The sequence below is a fragment of the Microcebus murinus genome, chromosome 4, assembly GCF_040939455.1.
Source record: "Microcebus murinus isolate Inina chromosome 4, M.murinus_Inina_mat1.0, whole genome shotgun sequence".
Lineage (NCBI taxonomy): Eukaryota > Metazoa > Chordata > Mammalia > Primates > Cheirogaleidae > Microcebus > Microcebus murinus.
The window spans coordinates 53,758,454-53,776,455 of record NC_134107.1 but is presented as its reverse complement, the minus strand read 5'-3'; the positions used below and the strand labels follow the sequence as shown (position 1 = coordinate 53,776,455).

The following is an 18,002-nucleotide window of genomic DNA, read 5'->3' as shown; positions in this document are numbered from 1 at the left end:
TGTTGTGCTTACAGCTCCTGCCCAAGTCTCTCTTCCACCTACCTTTCTGCTAGGTTTGAGTGCTCAGCAGGGCTCTGCGTCCCAGTCCGGGGTGTGTGCGGGGCTGTGTGGCTGTGGGGGCGGTGGGGGAGGACCCAGGCGCGGCACAGTCTGGTCTGAGTCCTTGTGTATCTGAAACTGTCTAGGGAAAGGCTGAAGGACAAGGACGCAGGCCAGGGAAGTGGGGAAACTTGAACACAGCCTGGAGTTCCCGAGGGGGGAGGGGGCAGAGGCAAGGAAGAGGAGAGAACTTGGTCTCCAGCCAGAAAAAGGGCTTTTTCCACCGAGGAATCTAACTGCTGACATGGGTGCCCAGCATGGATGGGGACATTGATGTTTACAAGCATTTCTCGTGGCTGAAGAGGGTAAGTGGCTGGCTGCTTTGTCTGGGTCTCCATGGAGATGAGTGGAGGGGAGACACTTTGGGGTGTTTGCGGGGGAGTGTGTTAGGGGGAGTATTGTCCGGCAGAGCCCTGTTGCGGCCAAGTTCTACATGAGAATCTAATTATAGACACCAAGGGAGAAAACAGTCAGCTGTCTTTGTTTCTCCGCTGACATTCTGGTGAATGAGCCTCTGTACAGAAAGGCAAGAATGGAGTGAGGAAAGTTGGTTATTTTAACTTTGGTACTTAAACAGTCAGAGGCTGCAAACACCGTGACCAAAAAAAAAATGTGTCCATCGGTATGAGGACACAGAGAGGAAGCTGCTGCCTTTTTAAATGCACTGAATTCGGAAGTAGTTTAACTCATTCTCGGCTGTAATGTTAGCCGGTGTGAAGGGTACATCTGCTGCCAGCCAAGTGAGCTGCTGGGTTTCCGGAGGATGGCTCTGGGCATTCTCCTCTGAATGCTTTGAGGCTGAGGGTTTGGGTTGCAAGTTGTTCGTGCCATTTCTGTAGGGGATGAGTGTGAGCAAGGGATGAATGAATGTTGGGGGCTGGAGTGGCATCGTACTCATATACTCGCAGAACTCCGACTGTCTCCTCTTTTGTGGCTGCCTTTAAATTGGCTAAGATAGGTATGCATTTATTTTCACACTGAGGAATTATATGCTGAGTGTTTCTTAGAGACAGGAAGGACAAAAGCAGCTGACAGATAAGAGATTTGACATTGTAACTGCAAAAGTACAGGAGGGCCAGGAAGCGTCCAGCTTGGAAGGAGCATGCAGGTCCGAGGACCCCAACTCCCAGACGCTGGCTGGCAGGCCTTTGTGTGTGCCCTCTGCAGCGCTTGCTCCTTCAGCAGCTATTTGCTGAGTTTTGGGTACAGGGTGTACAGTGTACAGTGAGCAAAGTAGAACTAGCATCTTGTGGACCTTCCACCTGATGCTGGAGATGGAGGTTATACGGTGGCCAGAAATAAACCTCAGAGTGCAAACTGCTAAGTGCAGCAAGAAGGAACAACAGACGGCACAGGACGGCTACTGTGATTGAGGAGGAGGGGTCAGGGAGCCTTCTGTGAGGAATTACACTTCACTGAAACCCGAAAGTGCAGTAGGAGTGAGTTAGGTGAAAAACAGGGTGAAGAACATTCCGGGCAAAGGGGATGGTAATGTGCAATGGTTTGAAAGCAAGAGGAAGTCTAGGCAAGTGGCAAGGCAGAGAAAGGCAGTGTGGCCAAGCCCTGTGGTGGGGGACAGGGCAGGCAGGTGCCAGACCACACTGGAGAAGGGTTGTGGGTGACGTGATCTGTATGCTGGGGGACTTGCAGCAGGGGAGTGGCACGGGATATACTGGGGGTCCGCTTTGTATTTTAAGAAAATTACTCTAGCTGTGATGTGGTCTCTGGTATGCAGTGTTGGGAAAAGTGAGGCAGCTGAACACAATTATAGAGCAGGAGGGCTTGGAGGGATCAGCCAGTACAAGCCCCTCATTTAGCAAAGCCCAAGAGAGGCTAAGAGCCTCCCGGTTACTAGTGTCATAGCTATTTGTGGTGCAGCCTGGTCGTGAACCCTGTTCTCTATCTCCCAGTCTAGTCCTCTTTCCTTATCTCCCTGCCAAATATGTAGAAAATTACTGGTTTAGAACCCAGCAGAAATCCTGTCTGTGCTCGGCCCCTGGGGCATCACAGCCACCAGAGAGCCTGCTGAGATGACCAGACATTTTGGCAAAGGTTTGAGTCATCTTAAGTAAAAAGCCTCAGTGGGGAGATGCTGCAGGGAAACAGGTAAGAAGTGCAGTGCCCATCACTTAGTCTTTATTTCCTCCATATCCAAAATGAAGCTCTTAACTAAGAGGTCCTCCCAGCCAACATGTGCTCGGAATTACTGGAGCCATGTCCCAGCCCCTGGGGCCGATGTTGTAACTCTGCACCTTGTGCAAGAGACGCTCTGTGTGTGGAAGAGCTAATTCTGCACACTATGCAAGGTAAGGAGGCCCCTTCTGTCCTGAGACCCAAGGCTGTGAGCTCTGGCCACTGGTTAAAGTTAGACGTTTGCTGAGAGAAGCTCTAAGCAGGGAAACTTCAGAATCTCCCAGGATGAGTCACAGCTAAACAGATATTTTTCTTCTACTTTTTAAAGAACATTAAAAAAAAGAAAGCAAAACATGAAGTGCTGGGCATGTTGTAGATAATGTGATCAGAGTATTTTCCCTATTTCTTTACCCTAAACAGTACTGCCAGAGTGTTTTAATCTCCTTGAAAAAAATCCCTTTCATCCTATGACCCTGATCATGAGTCCTAATCTTTTATGTCTACCTGATGAGCTCCTGAACATACTCCCTCCCTTTTCAGAGCTTTTCCCCCAGATGTGCTCTTTCTCATTCCCACCTACTTCATCTGATTCCATCAAGCCTCCCCCTGTCCCCCCTCCACCGCCAAAATCCTTTGCTGACCCCAGCCCAGGTCTCTCAGTACTTCTCATCTGCACAGCTCACCCACCCCTTCTCACGTGCTAAGCTGAGCTAGCTTTGGAGAGCAGGTTTCTCTGAACCCGTGTTTTTGAAGGTGGAAACTCTGTCTCCTTCATTCTCCCATACAAGAGGTGGAGGGGGGTGGATTCTAGAAGAAGATGTGCCTGGATGAGAGGTGACCATGGCGCACAGGGTAGGAGCCCTCGTCCTTTGTACCAGTCCAAGAGGGTAATGCCTCAGGGTGAAGGGGAGACACCTGTATTCAGGGAGGCCCAGAGCTGGGTGAGAAATGTTTGCTCAGAAGAGAAACATTGCTCTGGGGCCTTTGATGGATGGGATAGTGTGTACTGTTAAGAACATGAAGTTTGGAGTGAGGCCTGGATTAAAATCCTGGCTTTACCATGTTTACTAGTTACGTGATCCTTGGTAGGTTATCTCAAAAACTTGGATTTCTCCATCCATAAAATAAGGAAGATAATAGTACCTATCACATACAGATTTTACTTGAGGATTAAGTAAGAAAGTACATATAAGATGGTTAGCATAGTACCATGCATGTAAGTCAATGTTTGATAACATGTTTGCTGTTAACTGCTATTGGCTATTACCAGGAAGGGGAAAATTGAAAGAGGAACATGCAGCATTGGGTTCTCTCTGAGCAGTGCAGCTCTGCCCATTCAGTCCTTCAGCTCTAGTCCCCTTCCTGCATTCCCGACTGAGGTCTCAAACTGCGCATGCTAAAGGCCTAGAAGAGGCAGCTGCAACCTGGCCTGCCATAGGTAACCAGAGGCCCCATTGGCTGTTGGCTTCAGCCAGCTTGGCTGTGGTTGCTGAGTAAAGGCTGCCCAAGGAGCTAATGCTCTGGTTCCTTCTAACATGAAGCAGGGACAAGGCAGTCTCCTGCCACAAGTATCTAGAGGGACCCTGGCCAGGGGTGGGGAAACCACGGCCTTCTAATTTCAAGATTGTTCTTTTTAAAGTACCAAACGAGGCAAGAAAAGCTTCATCTTTCTCTGCTGCAACCCTTTTAATAAAAGCATCTGTTCTGTAAAATTTGGATTCAGTCAAAAGGCTGCATTTAAGGACCTAGAAGTTCACGTGTTGGTTCCTGGCTCACAAACAGCTCACACCTGTCCTGCATTGAGATCAGTGGATCCAACCCACACAACCATGAAAGACCTCTAAAAATAGTTCTGAGCAGGCTCTGAGGGACCTACCCACTTCCCGCCACACAGGACTTCATTTTCCCAGGAACAGTAATCCCAGCACTATCAGCATCTTCACACCACTCCCTGGCTTCCAGCACTCTCGGTGTTTAAGCCAAATTCCAACCCAAAGTCACAAAGAAAATGGAATCACCATGGACCTCCCATGCAGTTGGCTTGTGTTCTGCAGTAGAATGTGGAATGAACTCAAGCTGCTAATGTGAGACTTTATTCTATGTCATCTGGTGCTCAAATGGGTGATCTAGTAGCCTGGCCACTTGGGCCAGAAGAGCAGCAAATACACACAGGCGTCCTAACTCCAGGCACTGACTTGCCTTGCTTTCATCTTGGGCTGCGTCGAAAGTTGGAGAAGTAGGCAGCAGCTTCTGTGAATGCTGCTTCTATAGGTTAAGAGCATGAATCCTGGATCTAGACTCCTTGGGTTCATATCTCATCTCTGTGTAACCTTGGATAATTTATTTAACCTTCCTGGGATTCAGTTGACTGTAAAATATAGATAAATAATATATGTAAAGTACTTAGAAAGCACTTCATAAGTGTTGGTTATGGGGATGATGACATCAATCACAAATGACAACTTCTGGTCACTCCAGAGCCATGCACCCAACCTTGAGTCCGAGCAGAGAGGTTTTTCAAGCCCACTGGAAAGGCAACAATGTGGTTGCTCAAGGGTGCTGGCTGTCCGCAATTTCCTGTAGGTACCTCTAGCCAACCCACCCAGCGTGCCTGCCCATCATGTTCCCCAGCATCATTTAGAAGCTAAAATTATGCCATCTCTGAAACCTACCACCGGTGATCCTGTCTATCAGTTCCTTGAAGAGAGGCTCTCGTGCCTCTTTTACATAGTGGGATTTAATAAAGTGGCATCGTACCAGGGTTGCTTGCTGAATAGATTGCGAGTACTCTAAAGCAGAACAGTAGCTGTGGATCCTTCGACTCACCGCTGCATTCCTTCCTCTCCCATCCTTTCACACTTTTCCATTTGTGTCCAACCTTACAACACTCCCCTCTCAACCGATGTCACTATCTACTTCACTGATAAAAAGAAAAACAGCCAAACCTAGAAGTATCTCTCATCTTCTCTCCCCTGCACCACAAAGTGTAACTGTTTACAGATGTCATTTTTCAACTTCCTTGTGTTTCACTGACCAGCAGTCCCTTCTCCCCGCCAAGGCTATCACAGTATCCTGTCCTCTTGACCCGATCCTGTCCCAGCTCCTCTTGTTCCTCTGATTGTTACTTCCCTCAGCTCCTCCCTACCCACCTGTCCTTTGCCTTTGGTGGAAAATGCTTCTCCTCAGTACTTAGGGAAAAAAGTAAATCAAAGCTATTGTTGACCCTGCCCTTGCCTCTTCGTGCTGCCTTACAACTTACCTTCCTTTCACTATTAGGATTCTTGGAAGAGCAGGCTAAAAACTTACTATCTCTGCTTCTTCTGATCACTCCCAGATCCACTAGGCACTGGCTTTGTTCCTGTGGTCAGCTTTAAAATTCCTATAATATTATTCTTGCTGCCTCTAGTGCCCAAGCAACCTTTCCTATCCATTTTCCCCTGAATTCATTCCCATTTATGAATCTTGTAGAGTTAATAGTAATCTTGTGACCAAGGGAGCAGCTCACTTTAGCCCTCATCTAATTCTGTATTCTCCAGCTATGGCTCTTTCACGCTTGTTTGTCAGCTCCTCATACAGAAGGTAGGCAGTCCAAGCGGCACCAGGCAGTTAGCTCTGATGCCTCCAGGCGAGCTAAAACAGCCACAGCGCCCACCCCACCCCAGCTCCGCACCCAATGTTGCCGCTCTGCTTCTGAAGGTGTTCTCGGTAATAATGAGTCAGTGCGTCTATTGGAGTTGGCAAGATGAGGAAAGTCTTCAAAGAGTCTGCTCTTTTAACTCTCCTTCTGACTTTAATATCATCCCTTCCCAGGATACCAGCACACTTGCAAGAGCTACTACTACAGCCCAGTGCCAAAAGCTCCTTATGTGTCCAGCCACCTGATTGATGGAGAATTTAGCAGTGACCAAGTTTAGCCAAGGCTATGATTTTGGGAAAAGATCTTGGTAAATGAAATGCATTTCTCTCTGAATCTAGCTCCTCAGGAAGACCAGTTAGGAGTTTCACACTAACTCCTTGGTTGGAAAGCTTATGGACAGTCTATATTCAAGGTATCTTTTGTTTGCTGTGTTAGTTCTGGAAGGCCAGAATGGCTGAAGGATGGCCATTGTCATGGCTTCATGAATAGCATATCTGTATTGGGAAGACCATTTCCAAAGGTGCTGTTCTCCATTGTCCTAGGGGCATTCCGTTAACCTTCAGACTCAATCATCAAATGGTACCCCTCCTATAAAGCCTTTTCCCTCTTTTGAAGGTAAAATTTATTCATCCTTCCCTTTGCCCCTGGTGTTGTTGTACTTACTACATCCTGCTGTAAAGGTTGATTTTTTTTTTTTTTCTGTCCTCCTTCCTTGTACAACTACATAGCTTTTTGACAGCAAGTACCGAATCATTGCTTAAAACAGAGTGACACTTAATAGGTACTCAGGAATATACAAGTCATTGAATAAGCACATGAATGGAGTGTGATGACAGGAACATGGATCAACCAAGAAGCTATTTAATTATTACTTATGAACTCTGCTTTGGTCTTCCTTATAGGTGAATGTTTAGATCATTGGATGATAACCCCACCAGCAACTCCTAGCCTCCCCTTATATATAATTGAAACCAAGAGGAGGTGGGCATAAGGATCAAAGTCAGGATAGAAAATCTCTCATTGGAATCCTGGTGCAGCTAAAAACCTGACTGAGCTCTATTCACACTGCATTTGGGAGAAACTTCTTGAACTCTATGCTGAAGATGGTAGATTGGCTTGACTGTTCTTTGCCTAGAAAAAGTAGAACTGGTCCTGGAAACAGTTGGGTTTATAACAACTGCCAGAAAGCCCAAAAATTCCTTAACCAAAACAATCTAGAGGAAGTTTACCTATTTATAAGCATCTTTCTACACTCACACTGCTTGCTTCCCTTGGTGATGTGTAACCTGAGTCATGTAAGAGGAATTGACTGTAGCTTCTGTGAGCCACATATTTTTATTTACTTTGGACCCCTTATTTTTAAGGTCTATATAATGTTCAAGTTTTCAAAAGGCTTGCATGTGAGTGGTGTTTTTAAGCTTGCAATACAGCCTTAGTGATTTTGGCATCTCACCTGAAGCCCTGTGCCTGGCAGCCGAGGCCACTTGCTATGCGTTTTCTGGATTTTGATAAGATCCTCTTGACCAGGCAGCCTGGAAAAACTACATATTTTGTTTTGTTTTGTTTTCTTATTAAGCTAAAAACACATGTTATCTCAGTGGCTAAAGAATGAAGAACCATTCTAAGACTTATCCAGAGCTAAGGCTTACCCAGTGTATTGTGTTCAAAATCTCAGCATACTTACAGGCAAAGAGCCATCATATAATTTAACATGCTCTGACCAGGTGGAACAATGTATATACTGTGGCCAGGATCCTGAAGGAAATATAATTTATAGCTTATTAGAAGCACTGGATGGGAAATTGACTCTACCTGGCCAGACAACAAACCTTGATATCTAAAAGGGAAGGCAAATGTGTTCCGAGGACCCCTAGCAGGAGCTCTTAGAAGCAACTGTTGGCTCTGAAAACCAGCATGATGGCTAGACTTGCCATACTGGGGAGCTGTCTTAGGATTTTCCCACACCCCTTACTTGCATACCAAATGACACTCCCCTTGTGACCTCCCTTGCCCCATTTGACTGCTCTGGAACCAACTCTGTCCCCACATTCAGTGACGTGTAGTGCCAGCAGGAGGTCAGTTGGGGAATGCTACAGAACTGCCCTCACCCAGGATCTCTGAGTGTGCCAGAATATGTGTGAAGGGGTGCACTCCTGGCAGATGCCAGCCAGGCTGCAAAGTCATGCTCACAAGGAATCTGCAGACACCAGCCGTGGCATCAAGCTCCCATCTGGAACTCACCTCCCATCTGGAACTCTGGAGAGCCTGGCATGTCTATCCCTGGGCCAAACTGCAATGGAGGGGCCAGGCTAGGAGTGAGCAAGCCCCATGGGTCTGACCAGCCACCGCTGGCAGAGAGTGATGTCTTTAGGAGGCTGCTGAGGGTTGATTTGGCTGGTAAAGCTCATGCTTAACCTAAACTTGACCTAACTTCTAGATTGGAGCAGAAATAAAAATTCAAGTATTTATGATTAGTCATTACTAGCTATTGAAACTCATTATAAATGTGTATGTAGCACATGGTACTTATAGTACTTAGTAAAGTGCTTGTAAAGAGGAAAAATTGTGGCCATAAAGATATGACTCAAAATGTGAGCACCTTTTAAGGGATGATGGAAAAGTGAACACACCTTTCGCCATGTGGATCAAAGGCATGGTCCCAGGGCTATTAGTGACAGTGGGTTCTGTGTTGTCACGTAACCCTTTTCTCCCTTTCCAGCCTGAAAGTATTTTGGTTATTGCTCCCTTGGTTGTTTGTACAGATTTTTGTAGATATTTCTTAGGTGTCCTCATCAGAAATGTTGCCTCTCTTGGACAAAAGGAGTGAGATAATTAAAACTTTCAGTAGAAAGGATGAGCTGTTTCTAACTGAACTTTAGTCTTTTAGTTTTAAAAAAAGCCATTTAAATGATTTCCATATTCCTGTGATCATTCAAACGGTGTTTATATTACACAGAGTATCCTGTTATAAAGAGCATCCTGGACTTTTATTCCCACATGTTTTAAGGTATATTGACCTGCCTGACCGTCTCTGTTGCTCTGCGAGGTGTAATTTTTCCTGTTGAAAGGATGGGAAGCCTAAGACGAAGTGATCTGCCTGAGATCACGTGTGGTTAGCCGTAGTGCTGGCCTCCTGCTCGGCCCTGGTTGGTTCTCTTTCTGCAGAGAAGGCTGTGCCCTGGGGGGAAGATGCTATAGGAATTCTGTCAATGAACATGGAAGCCCAGCAAAGTCCCCAGGGGTTCCTGCCTTGAAGTCGACCTGGGCAAAGGGTAGAGAGCAGAGAACCTGGAGCTCTCAGCCTTCCAGCTCGCAGACCTGGCATCGGTACAGCTGTGTGTGATGTGTGATTCTTCCAGCTTCTTGAACAGTTGTTAGATATAGTTATGTTCTTATTTACCTTTCCTTTATTCATTTTCTTTGCACCCTTATATCTTTTATTTTTTTTATCTTTTTTTCCTAAATTTTTTTTCACCTTTATATCTTTTAGACTTTAGCTTCTATTTATTTTTTGTTTTGTTTGAACTTAGTTTTTCTTTTGAGGCAGAGTCTCACTCTATTGCCCGGGCTGTTAAGAGTATATTGGTGTCATTGTAGCTTACTTTAACATCAAATTCCTGGGCTTAAGTGATCATCTTGCCTCAGCCTCCTGCGTAGCTGGGACTACAGGTGTGCAACATGAGGCCTGGCTAATTTTTCTACTTTTAGTAGAAACAGGGTCTCGCTCCTGCTCAGGCTGGTCTCGAACTCCTTAGCTCAAGCAATCCTCCTGCCTTGGCCTTCAAGAGTGTTCAGATTACAGGCGTGAGCCACCGTGTCTAACAAACTTATTTTTCCTTATCCCACATCCTGCAACCCCCACCGTCCCAGCCCCCAGTTGATGCCTGTTGCATCTTGTGTTCGTTCCCTGTCTTAGCCTTCTTGCTCCACATGGGAAATAAGAATGGAGGCAAACAGGTGATGGATGGAAAGCCATCCATTCCACATACAAACACTGGGTGCCTTTTGATCCTGGCGCATCCCACACAGACTCACCATGTGTCACAAAGCAGATTTCCCAATAGCCCTTACTGATAATCCTGGTTTTAACTATAGTTGGCTTAGAACTGACAACCCTAACTTAAAAATTGCCAGTTTAAGCAAATCAAGCAATGGTAGGCAGAATTCCTTTGTAATTCAGTGCTATATCCAAATAGCAGGAATTCTTTCCTATAAGTCTGTTTCCAAAGGAGTAAATTTCAGTCAGTTGATCACCCTATGAGACAAATACATTAGCCAGGACTTTTGGTTGCAAATAACAGAAACTCAATTTAAACTAGGCCAAGAGGGGACCAAGAGAGAGAGCCTGGATATATCTCCGTCTTTAGACAGCATGAACCAGGGATGAGAATGCCACCAGTCTCTTTCTTGTCTTTGGTTTGCTTTTCTGTGCACGTTAGCTTCATAGCTCACTCCTGCTGCAAACCAGCTTTTTCCACGTGGAGGGGAACATGGTCACTGACCACTTCAGGACCTTCTAGCACCACCACCACCATACTCTGTTCCCAAGTCTAAAAATTTAGAGGAAGGATCAGTAAGCCAACGTTGGAGTGGGTGGCTGGGAGATGGGGATATCTCTAGGAAGATGGCAGCTTTCGCCTGTGCCGCATGGTTACGGTAAGGCTGATGATCCCAGCCTTCTCTGGATGGACTGACAATAGCTTCCATTAAAGCAGGGTTCTGAAGAATTGTCTGCCAAAATTCATACGTGTCTTCTCTCTTCCTTTCCTTTAGCCAGAGAACAAGGAGGAAATTGACTAAGCTGGGCTTTCTCCACAATTTGTGATAATGTTTCTTTTTTAGGCCTTAAATATCCCCTGGTAATCTCATCCCTAATTAAAATGCAGTGCTCCCTAAAATGTGGAAACCTTTAATTCTGGAGTCTGCCAGTATCTAGGTCTCTGTACATGAAGAACTTAGTAAACTTGCTTACTGACCAAGGGGAGTGATGGGAGAGGTGGGAACAGGACTTGGTTTAGATTAGGCTAGCATCCTTGTATAGCCCTTTCTGTAGAGACTATCCCTTCTGGGATCTTGCTGGTCCCAGTCCTATCCCTTCTGGCTACATGGCCGTCTTTTTTCTGTATTCTCACTGCCTAGGCTGATTTAGCTGTCATGATCACCCCCGAGATCCCCAACCACAGAATATCCTGCCCAGATGCTACATCTCCCTGAGCCTCTCACTTGGGGATGGCTTAGAAAATAGCCCCACCTTAGGCTGTTGATTGCTTGAGCTGTGTATTAGGCCTGCCCAGCCCCAGCAGCAGTAGCATGTTGGGTCTTACAGAAATAGACTCATAAGACAACCTATGAGAGTCATGGAGCTATGTTGTCACTGATCCTGAGGGCACTCTGGAGTATCCCTCACAAAGCCTAGGGAAGACCTCGATGTGACGATTCTAGGCTGTGTTTTATATGCCTCCAAGAGATCTGGGTTTTAGAGGATGGATTCCTTATATCCAAGACTTTGCCAAGCCTCTTGAGAACAAAGCTGTGATAAAAGCAAAAGTGGTTTGACTTCAGTAATCTTCCCTAAAGTTTATGAGTCCTTGACAATATACATTCAAGACGAACTCCTTGTCCTGCTTCAGTTCTGTGATACAAGAGATATACTATGTTTTACTGTGGCATTCTTCAATCAAAATGGGAGAGGATGTGGAAATGTCAGGCAATAGTCAGCATTTCACCTCCATAGGATACACAGATCATGTGGCCCTCACAATATTTTTAGGTAACATGAATTTTTTTTTAATTTAATTTATTTATTTATTAGAAGTAGGGTCTTACTCTGTCACCCAGGCTGGAGTGCAGTGGCAGGATTCATAGCTCACTGCAGCCTCATACTCTTGGGCTCAAGTGATATTCCTGGCTCAGCCTCCCAAGTAACAGATGCTTATCACCATACTCAGCTAATTTTTTATTTTTTGTGGAGATAAAGTCTTGCTATGTTGCCCAGACTGGTCTTGAACTCCAGGCCTCAAGAAATCCTCCCTCCTTGGCCTCCCAAAGTGCTGAGGTTACAGGTGTGAGCCACCACACCTGGCCAGAATTTTAGTATCGTGAACAGCTCTGACCATGGGAAGCTTGGATGAGAAGATTAATTTTCCCTCTATCACATTTATAGCAATAATTATCAAAATAAAAGAGAAAATTTGATCAAATACATGTAACACAGCTTAGTATATTAGTAGTCCATTGGACAGGTCTGGCCTAGGGGCTAATGTCACTGGTTGAGGAAACATTAGCCCTTTCTCATATTCATCTGTGGAGAGTAGAACAGGGATGGTACTCTCCTTTATGTTCACTTGTCATCCCATAGTAGAGAGAAATCAAAAGTTAGCATGTAGCATCCTGTAGAATTCTGTTTAAGTTCTCAGTGGAATGTGGCCATGATTCTTTAACCTGACTTCATGCATGGAGAGCTGGGTAAGTGCTCCATCACTTCACCTACTTGAGAATATGGACAAGACCTTTCAGAGATGTCCCCAACCTGGAATCACGCAGGGACCCAGATGTATGACCTGAGTATTGATCCAAGCCTTCTATTTGCAATTCCACTGTTAGAATTAAAGAAGCAGGTGTTAACTATCTGACACAGCAAGCTCTTTTTAAAGTAGAGCAAAATAGAGGTGTGTCCTAGCACTGTCTTTTAAAACATGTTTCTCAATACATTGGAATCATATCTGATAACCATGTGGCTTTTTATGCCCTGATGATGCAGCCACTTTATTCATATAATGTAAGAGTAACAGCTGAAAGTGATTGAACCTATTGCCGAATTACTGGAATAAAGAACATACCTCTTCACTCAAATTCAAGTGCTTACCTTTGGCTGATGAATATTGGCATTCAACAAGATAATCCTTTTCTTGGCTCTGTTCTTGGGTGCTTTCCAGGTTCTTCTCCACATGGAGGTGGCATTTGACCCTGGCCTGTGCCCCTCCGAGGAGCTGTGGTTTTCTTCACATGCCAGTCTTGTCTAGATCATGCAAACACACAGCTCTGCATCTCACTGAAAGTGAAGGAAGGCAATTCTGTGGACTTCTGTCTGAAACATCATCTCCATGTCACTGCTGTTTAATACCTTTCAAAAGCTTTCTAGAGAACAGTGGTGATTTTGGAGAATGTGTAGAAAAGGAAGGCACTCTGTTCCCCTAGAATAGGGATTGGGGTGAGGGAGGGACCTCTCTGCCATGTGCACCACTGCTATATGGGCCAGTGTGGCCACGGGGACAGGATTGGCCCCTCAAGTCTGCTGTGGGAGGGGAAAATTACCAGGTCCTCAAACAGTGCTTCTAGATTGTAAAATTTATTTTAATTAATAAACATTTTTGTAAGAAAATTCTAGCATTATGGTGAAGTGCCCTCGACAGTGCCTGGCACGTTTTGGGTGCTGCCTGAGTGCTTGCTGTGTGTTTACAGCAGTGCGCTCGGGCCACATTGCACCGGCCTCCATAGAATTGCTTTGGGTTTTGGCCCATATTATCCATTAGCCTCTGAACGATTTTGAGGGCATCACACAAAAGCATTGAGTTCTACTGGGCTCTGTTTACTGTCAGTAAACAGATGTCGTCATGGATGTTGTTTACCCCATTACACAAAGTCTCTCTGTGAAAACAAGAGAAGTTTCTCCCTTGCCCAGGAATAGTTATGCTTCCCCAAGGCAGTTGGTTTCATTTTATCCTACTTATCTGGGCATCTTTTAACTCATCATGCTTGTCTTTTTTCATTGGCTGCTAGAGTGGATCCAGATTTTTGATTCACTTCTAGTGTGTGTTATGGTCTCTATGCCATGCATTTTGTTTATTAACTGAACTTTAATTTACTTTCTTAACCTTATTTTTGTTTGTCAACTGGTACAAATACCTGCCCCTCTGGGTGATTGTATGGGCAGACTGTTTATTATAACAAAGAGCACACTATAGACAATTTAAATAAGGCATAGTTGGTGTGGCGTTGCTGGAGTCTTGTGGAAGGAATCTTCCCTTTGGTCTTTCCTTCACTTCCTGCTGGAGAAGTGGCAGCCACCAGTGCTAGGCGGCTCCCATGTACATGCTGATTTTGGCACTGGCACAAAGCTTCACATGGATGCCTGGGTCCATTTCTATTCTCTGTGCACTGAAAATCACCATCATGTGTGTTCTTTGACAGAGAAGAATTTGATCTGTTATTAAGAATTATTTTCCTTTTTTTCCCTTCCGGGTTCTGAGAAAATGTAGGTTATAATATGTCCTTGGAAGCTGGTCAGAGAGTTTCTGTAAGAACTGGAATATTGATTAATGTAACAATAATAAACTGTTGGCAACAAAGAAGTCATTTGCAATTGTTAAGGCCCTTTGTCTATGGCATACAAGAGCTTCCTTAACAATGGGCAAGACACAGACTCTGAGAGGCTGCAGTGGCAGGCCATGAGTGGTGTGGCCCCAGGTGCCTTGTTTGCCATCTAGATGTGCCTGGCACAGCTGCCCTGGGCAGTGGCCCCTGGGCTTGCCTTCCCACTGCACCCTCAACACTCCTCACTAGCAAGACAACAGGGTTTGCATGCAGAATGCTTGGTCCCCATTTCTATCCTAGGACTGGGGATAGCTCTGTCACCTGCCCTCACTTAGGCAGTTCACTGGGAAGGGAAGGGATGTGAGGGGTGGGAAGGAGGAGGTACCCTTTCTCATGGAGGGAAGTGGGAGAGCCCATTCTAAAAGTTGAGATGTGGGCAAATGAGCTCAGGACAAGGTGGGCCAATGCTGGGCCTTTCTCACTCACCCCTTTGCACAATCATGACTTTCCTCTAGGGGGGTGGACACCTGTCTCATGAATATTGGAGCATTGGTTTCACTAGACCAGCTCAGATCATCATGATAGCCACTTTCCCATTTAGCAATAAGATATTTTTCAGACTGCCAAGCGTCTGGATGGCCTATCACAGGCCGGCCTTGTTTCAGCGTTCCATCTGGCATGGAGCAAGGGGCATTGGTGTTGGGGCCAGCTAAGTGCCACTAGCGACTCCTTCCCTCCTCTTTGCCCACAACCAGGTCAGATGCACCCTAGAAAGTACAGCTCCTGTCTCTGAGATTCTACCTCTCCTCTACCATTTCACATCTTCACCCTTTCCTGTTTTCTATAGTTTCTGGCTACTCTCCATTTCCTATGTTTTCTCCCTGAGATCCCTCTGGCTGTTATTCAGGTTCTTCTCTAGTTGTTTCATCTTAGCTTGCTTCTCTCAGCTCCAGCACTATGGAAACGTGGCTTGGCCACCTGGCTGCCAAAGCCCTTGTTGGGGGATGGGGAGAGGATTGGGGTGGGAAGAGACACACGAGTAGATGTTACCTTGCAGTTTGCACCCCCATCTCCATGCTCACTGTGATGTTCAGGTTGAACCTCCATGCAGCAAGGTATAACTTGGCCTCCAAGAAGCCTGATGTGGAAGTTAGGAGATGCCAAGATCTGTGCATGAGCCGTTCCCACATACTTCTTGGTGAATGGTACCAGCTCTCTGGTCTCCTCAAAGAGCAGACCCTTGTTGTTGCCAAGCCTCTGGAGGCTGACTCCAGCTAAACCAGACCCAGCAAGTCCAGTCAAGTCAAGCACTGCTGGGTCTGGAGCTCCACTGAGGCCCTCCTGGCCAGAGGTGAGGTCATCCAGGGGGTGGTTGTGCCAACTTCCAGAGCACACCTTTCGATGGCATGTGGTCTGGTCCTCCTCATGGTAGTTTTGAAATCTTGTTTCCTGTTTTTGATGGGTGGTTTTGTACATATAATCAGTGAAACTGTCCTCACAAATTGCATACATTACATGTTCCATTTGGAAGTTGGTAAGATGTTTTTCCAACACTTTAAGTGTAATTTTTCTCTTCTCCCTTTAGTCCCAGGTGAATCACCACGGTGCTGCTAGCAATGAAACCTACCAGGAACGCCTGGCACGTCTAGAAGGAGATAAGGAGTCCCTCATATTACAGGTGGGTCCTTCTCGGTGGGAACCAGCTTATCCTGTTACCTTCAACTCTGTAGCTTCCCTTAAGTGGGAGGGGCCACCTGAGCTTTTCTCTGTTGGGATTTTTTCTGCGCCCAACGTGCTGGTTTTTTTTGTGCTGGTTTTGTGCTGGTTTTTTTTGTCTTCAGTTTTCTTTTCTTTTTTTAAATGCTCTCTCACCAGAATCACCAAAGTGTATGGTTTTAAAAAAAAGACTTTTCCTGAAATAAAGAAGAAATTAACCCTTTGCACTCGCTTTTTTCTCTATTCCTTTATTCTACTCGGGATTTAATGTTTTTAATACCCCAGATTTTACAAAGCGTGGCAGTAGAATAAAAAACTGGAGTTTCTTTTGATACAAACTTATTTATTTGGAGTTTTTTATATTTCATATTATTGATACATTCAAAGAGTAATTTTAATCTCTATAATTTTTGCTAACTGTGTCGAGTCACACTCGACATCCGAGTGCAAAGCGTTAACTGGGGGCACAATCTAACCCTGGACTTGGCTTTTAGGGGCTGCAAATTCATTTATTTATCATGTATTACCAAGTACCTGCCTCTGTGCATGGGAAGCCCTCTGGCCAGGCCGACTGCCAGGCACTGAGAATGAACAAAGGTGGGCCCTGTCCTCCAGGAGCCTCTGAGTCATATCACTAATGAAACAAAGCTGTGCGTGCTACAGGCCTGAGGGCGAATGCTAGTGGGATCAAGTCCCAATTGTCTGAAGCTGGGTCTCCTGGAGCTGGTGACATGGGCTAAGCCTTTGATGGCTCTCTTGCTTTGAAGCGAGAACTCTAAGAGTTTTCCTGGAGAAAGATAGCCAAAGGAACATTTTCACTTCTGGAAGCTTGTGTTCCCTGATGGAACATAAAGTTGAGCACTCTCACAGGAAGCCTGTTGCTGAAGCAGGAACTCTGTGTTGTGCTAGCTCTCAAAAATGTAAATTGACGTAGCAAACATTCACTCAAGGTCTGGTGTGCATCAGATACTAATTGATGATTTGGAAAATATGAAGACCAATATCCTAGTTCCAGCTCCTTAAAAGATTAAAGGGTGATATATAAGACTGGTAGTGGGATTGAGGTGAGGATGGGGGCAGGGCTGTTTGGCCCCCCAGGCTGTGGGCTTTAGCTTAGAGCACTAGAGTTGTAAGGCACCAGTACGTTTTTTTCTTTTTCCTTTTATCTTATTTATTTTATTTTATGAACATAAGAATAAATGATTCTAGAGACTTTCAAAATTGTAAAAGAATTTAAAGACATAGGTTAACATTTTGGGTTTTTTTTCCTAGTGTTTTTTTTTTTTTTTTCTGTCTTCTGCCCTGCCTCTATTTTTAAATGATTGAGCTCACACCAAATATACAATTTGGCATTCTAGTTTTGTTTTTTTCTTCACTCCATTGATTTGTTCATTACAAAATAATTGAGTAGCCGTGACTTGTGGGATGCTAGTTTTAGACACTGGGTATGCAGCAGCGAACAAAACAGACAAAGTCCCTGTTCTTGTGTATCTTCTATGTGAGAGAGAGAACAATAAACCAATACATAAAATATCTCAGGCAGTGATAAGTACCATGGGAAAAAAATAAAGCAGAATGAGGGTTGTGTAGAGAGGGAAGATGGATTGTCTTGGTGGGAGGGAGCTTGCAGATGATACCTGAAGAAGTGCATTCCAGGTGGTGGAGGTGGTCAGTCCAGCCCACACACTGAGGCAAGAGTATGCTTGGTGTGTGGGAAGAACAGCAAGGGGCCCTTGTGTCTGGAGTTGGTGCCTGGGAGGAAGAGTGGTGGAGCAGGCCTTCAGAGAAGTGGCAGGGGCCAGATTGTATAGCACATTGTAGAGCAGATGTTTAAGGGATATGTAATTTGAAACTCCACCCTAATGCCATGATTAATGAAAGAGTATCCAAGTTAGTTAGAATTTTGCAGCAAACAGTATGAAATTGTAAACGTTGGAACCAGGACCCTCATGGTTGAAATAGCACGCGCTTATGTAGAGAGGATTACATTTTAATAAAGAAGTCCTGTATAATAATGTTCTCTTTTACATTCATGGTTTCTTAAAATTCTGAATTCTTGAATAATCCCTATTTAAATAATCCTAACACAATTGGGAAGTTACTT

General features: G+C 45.1%; 1 protein-coding gene across 7 annotated transcripts in view; it reads left to right on the top strand.

Annotated features, from left to right (window-relative positions):
* The window catches only part of PPFIBP2 (PPFIB scaffold protein 2), a 135,234-nt gene that overhangs the window by 58,622 nt on the left and 58,610 nt on the right, over nt 1-18,002 (top strand). For 6 of the 7 annotated variants that reach the window (XM_012744180.3, XM_076002212.1, XM_012744181.3 and 3 more), the window contains one exon: nt 15,768-15,860. In XM_012744180.3, the coding sequence (XP_012599634.2) occupies nt 15,768-15,860 (93 nt within the window). Of the gene's footprint in view, nt 1-185; nt 405-15,767; nt 15,861-18,002 lie in introns of all 7 variants that reach the window. The other variant, XM_076002215.1, reaches the window with a different exon arrangement.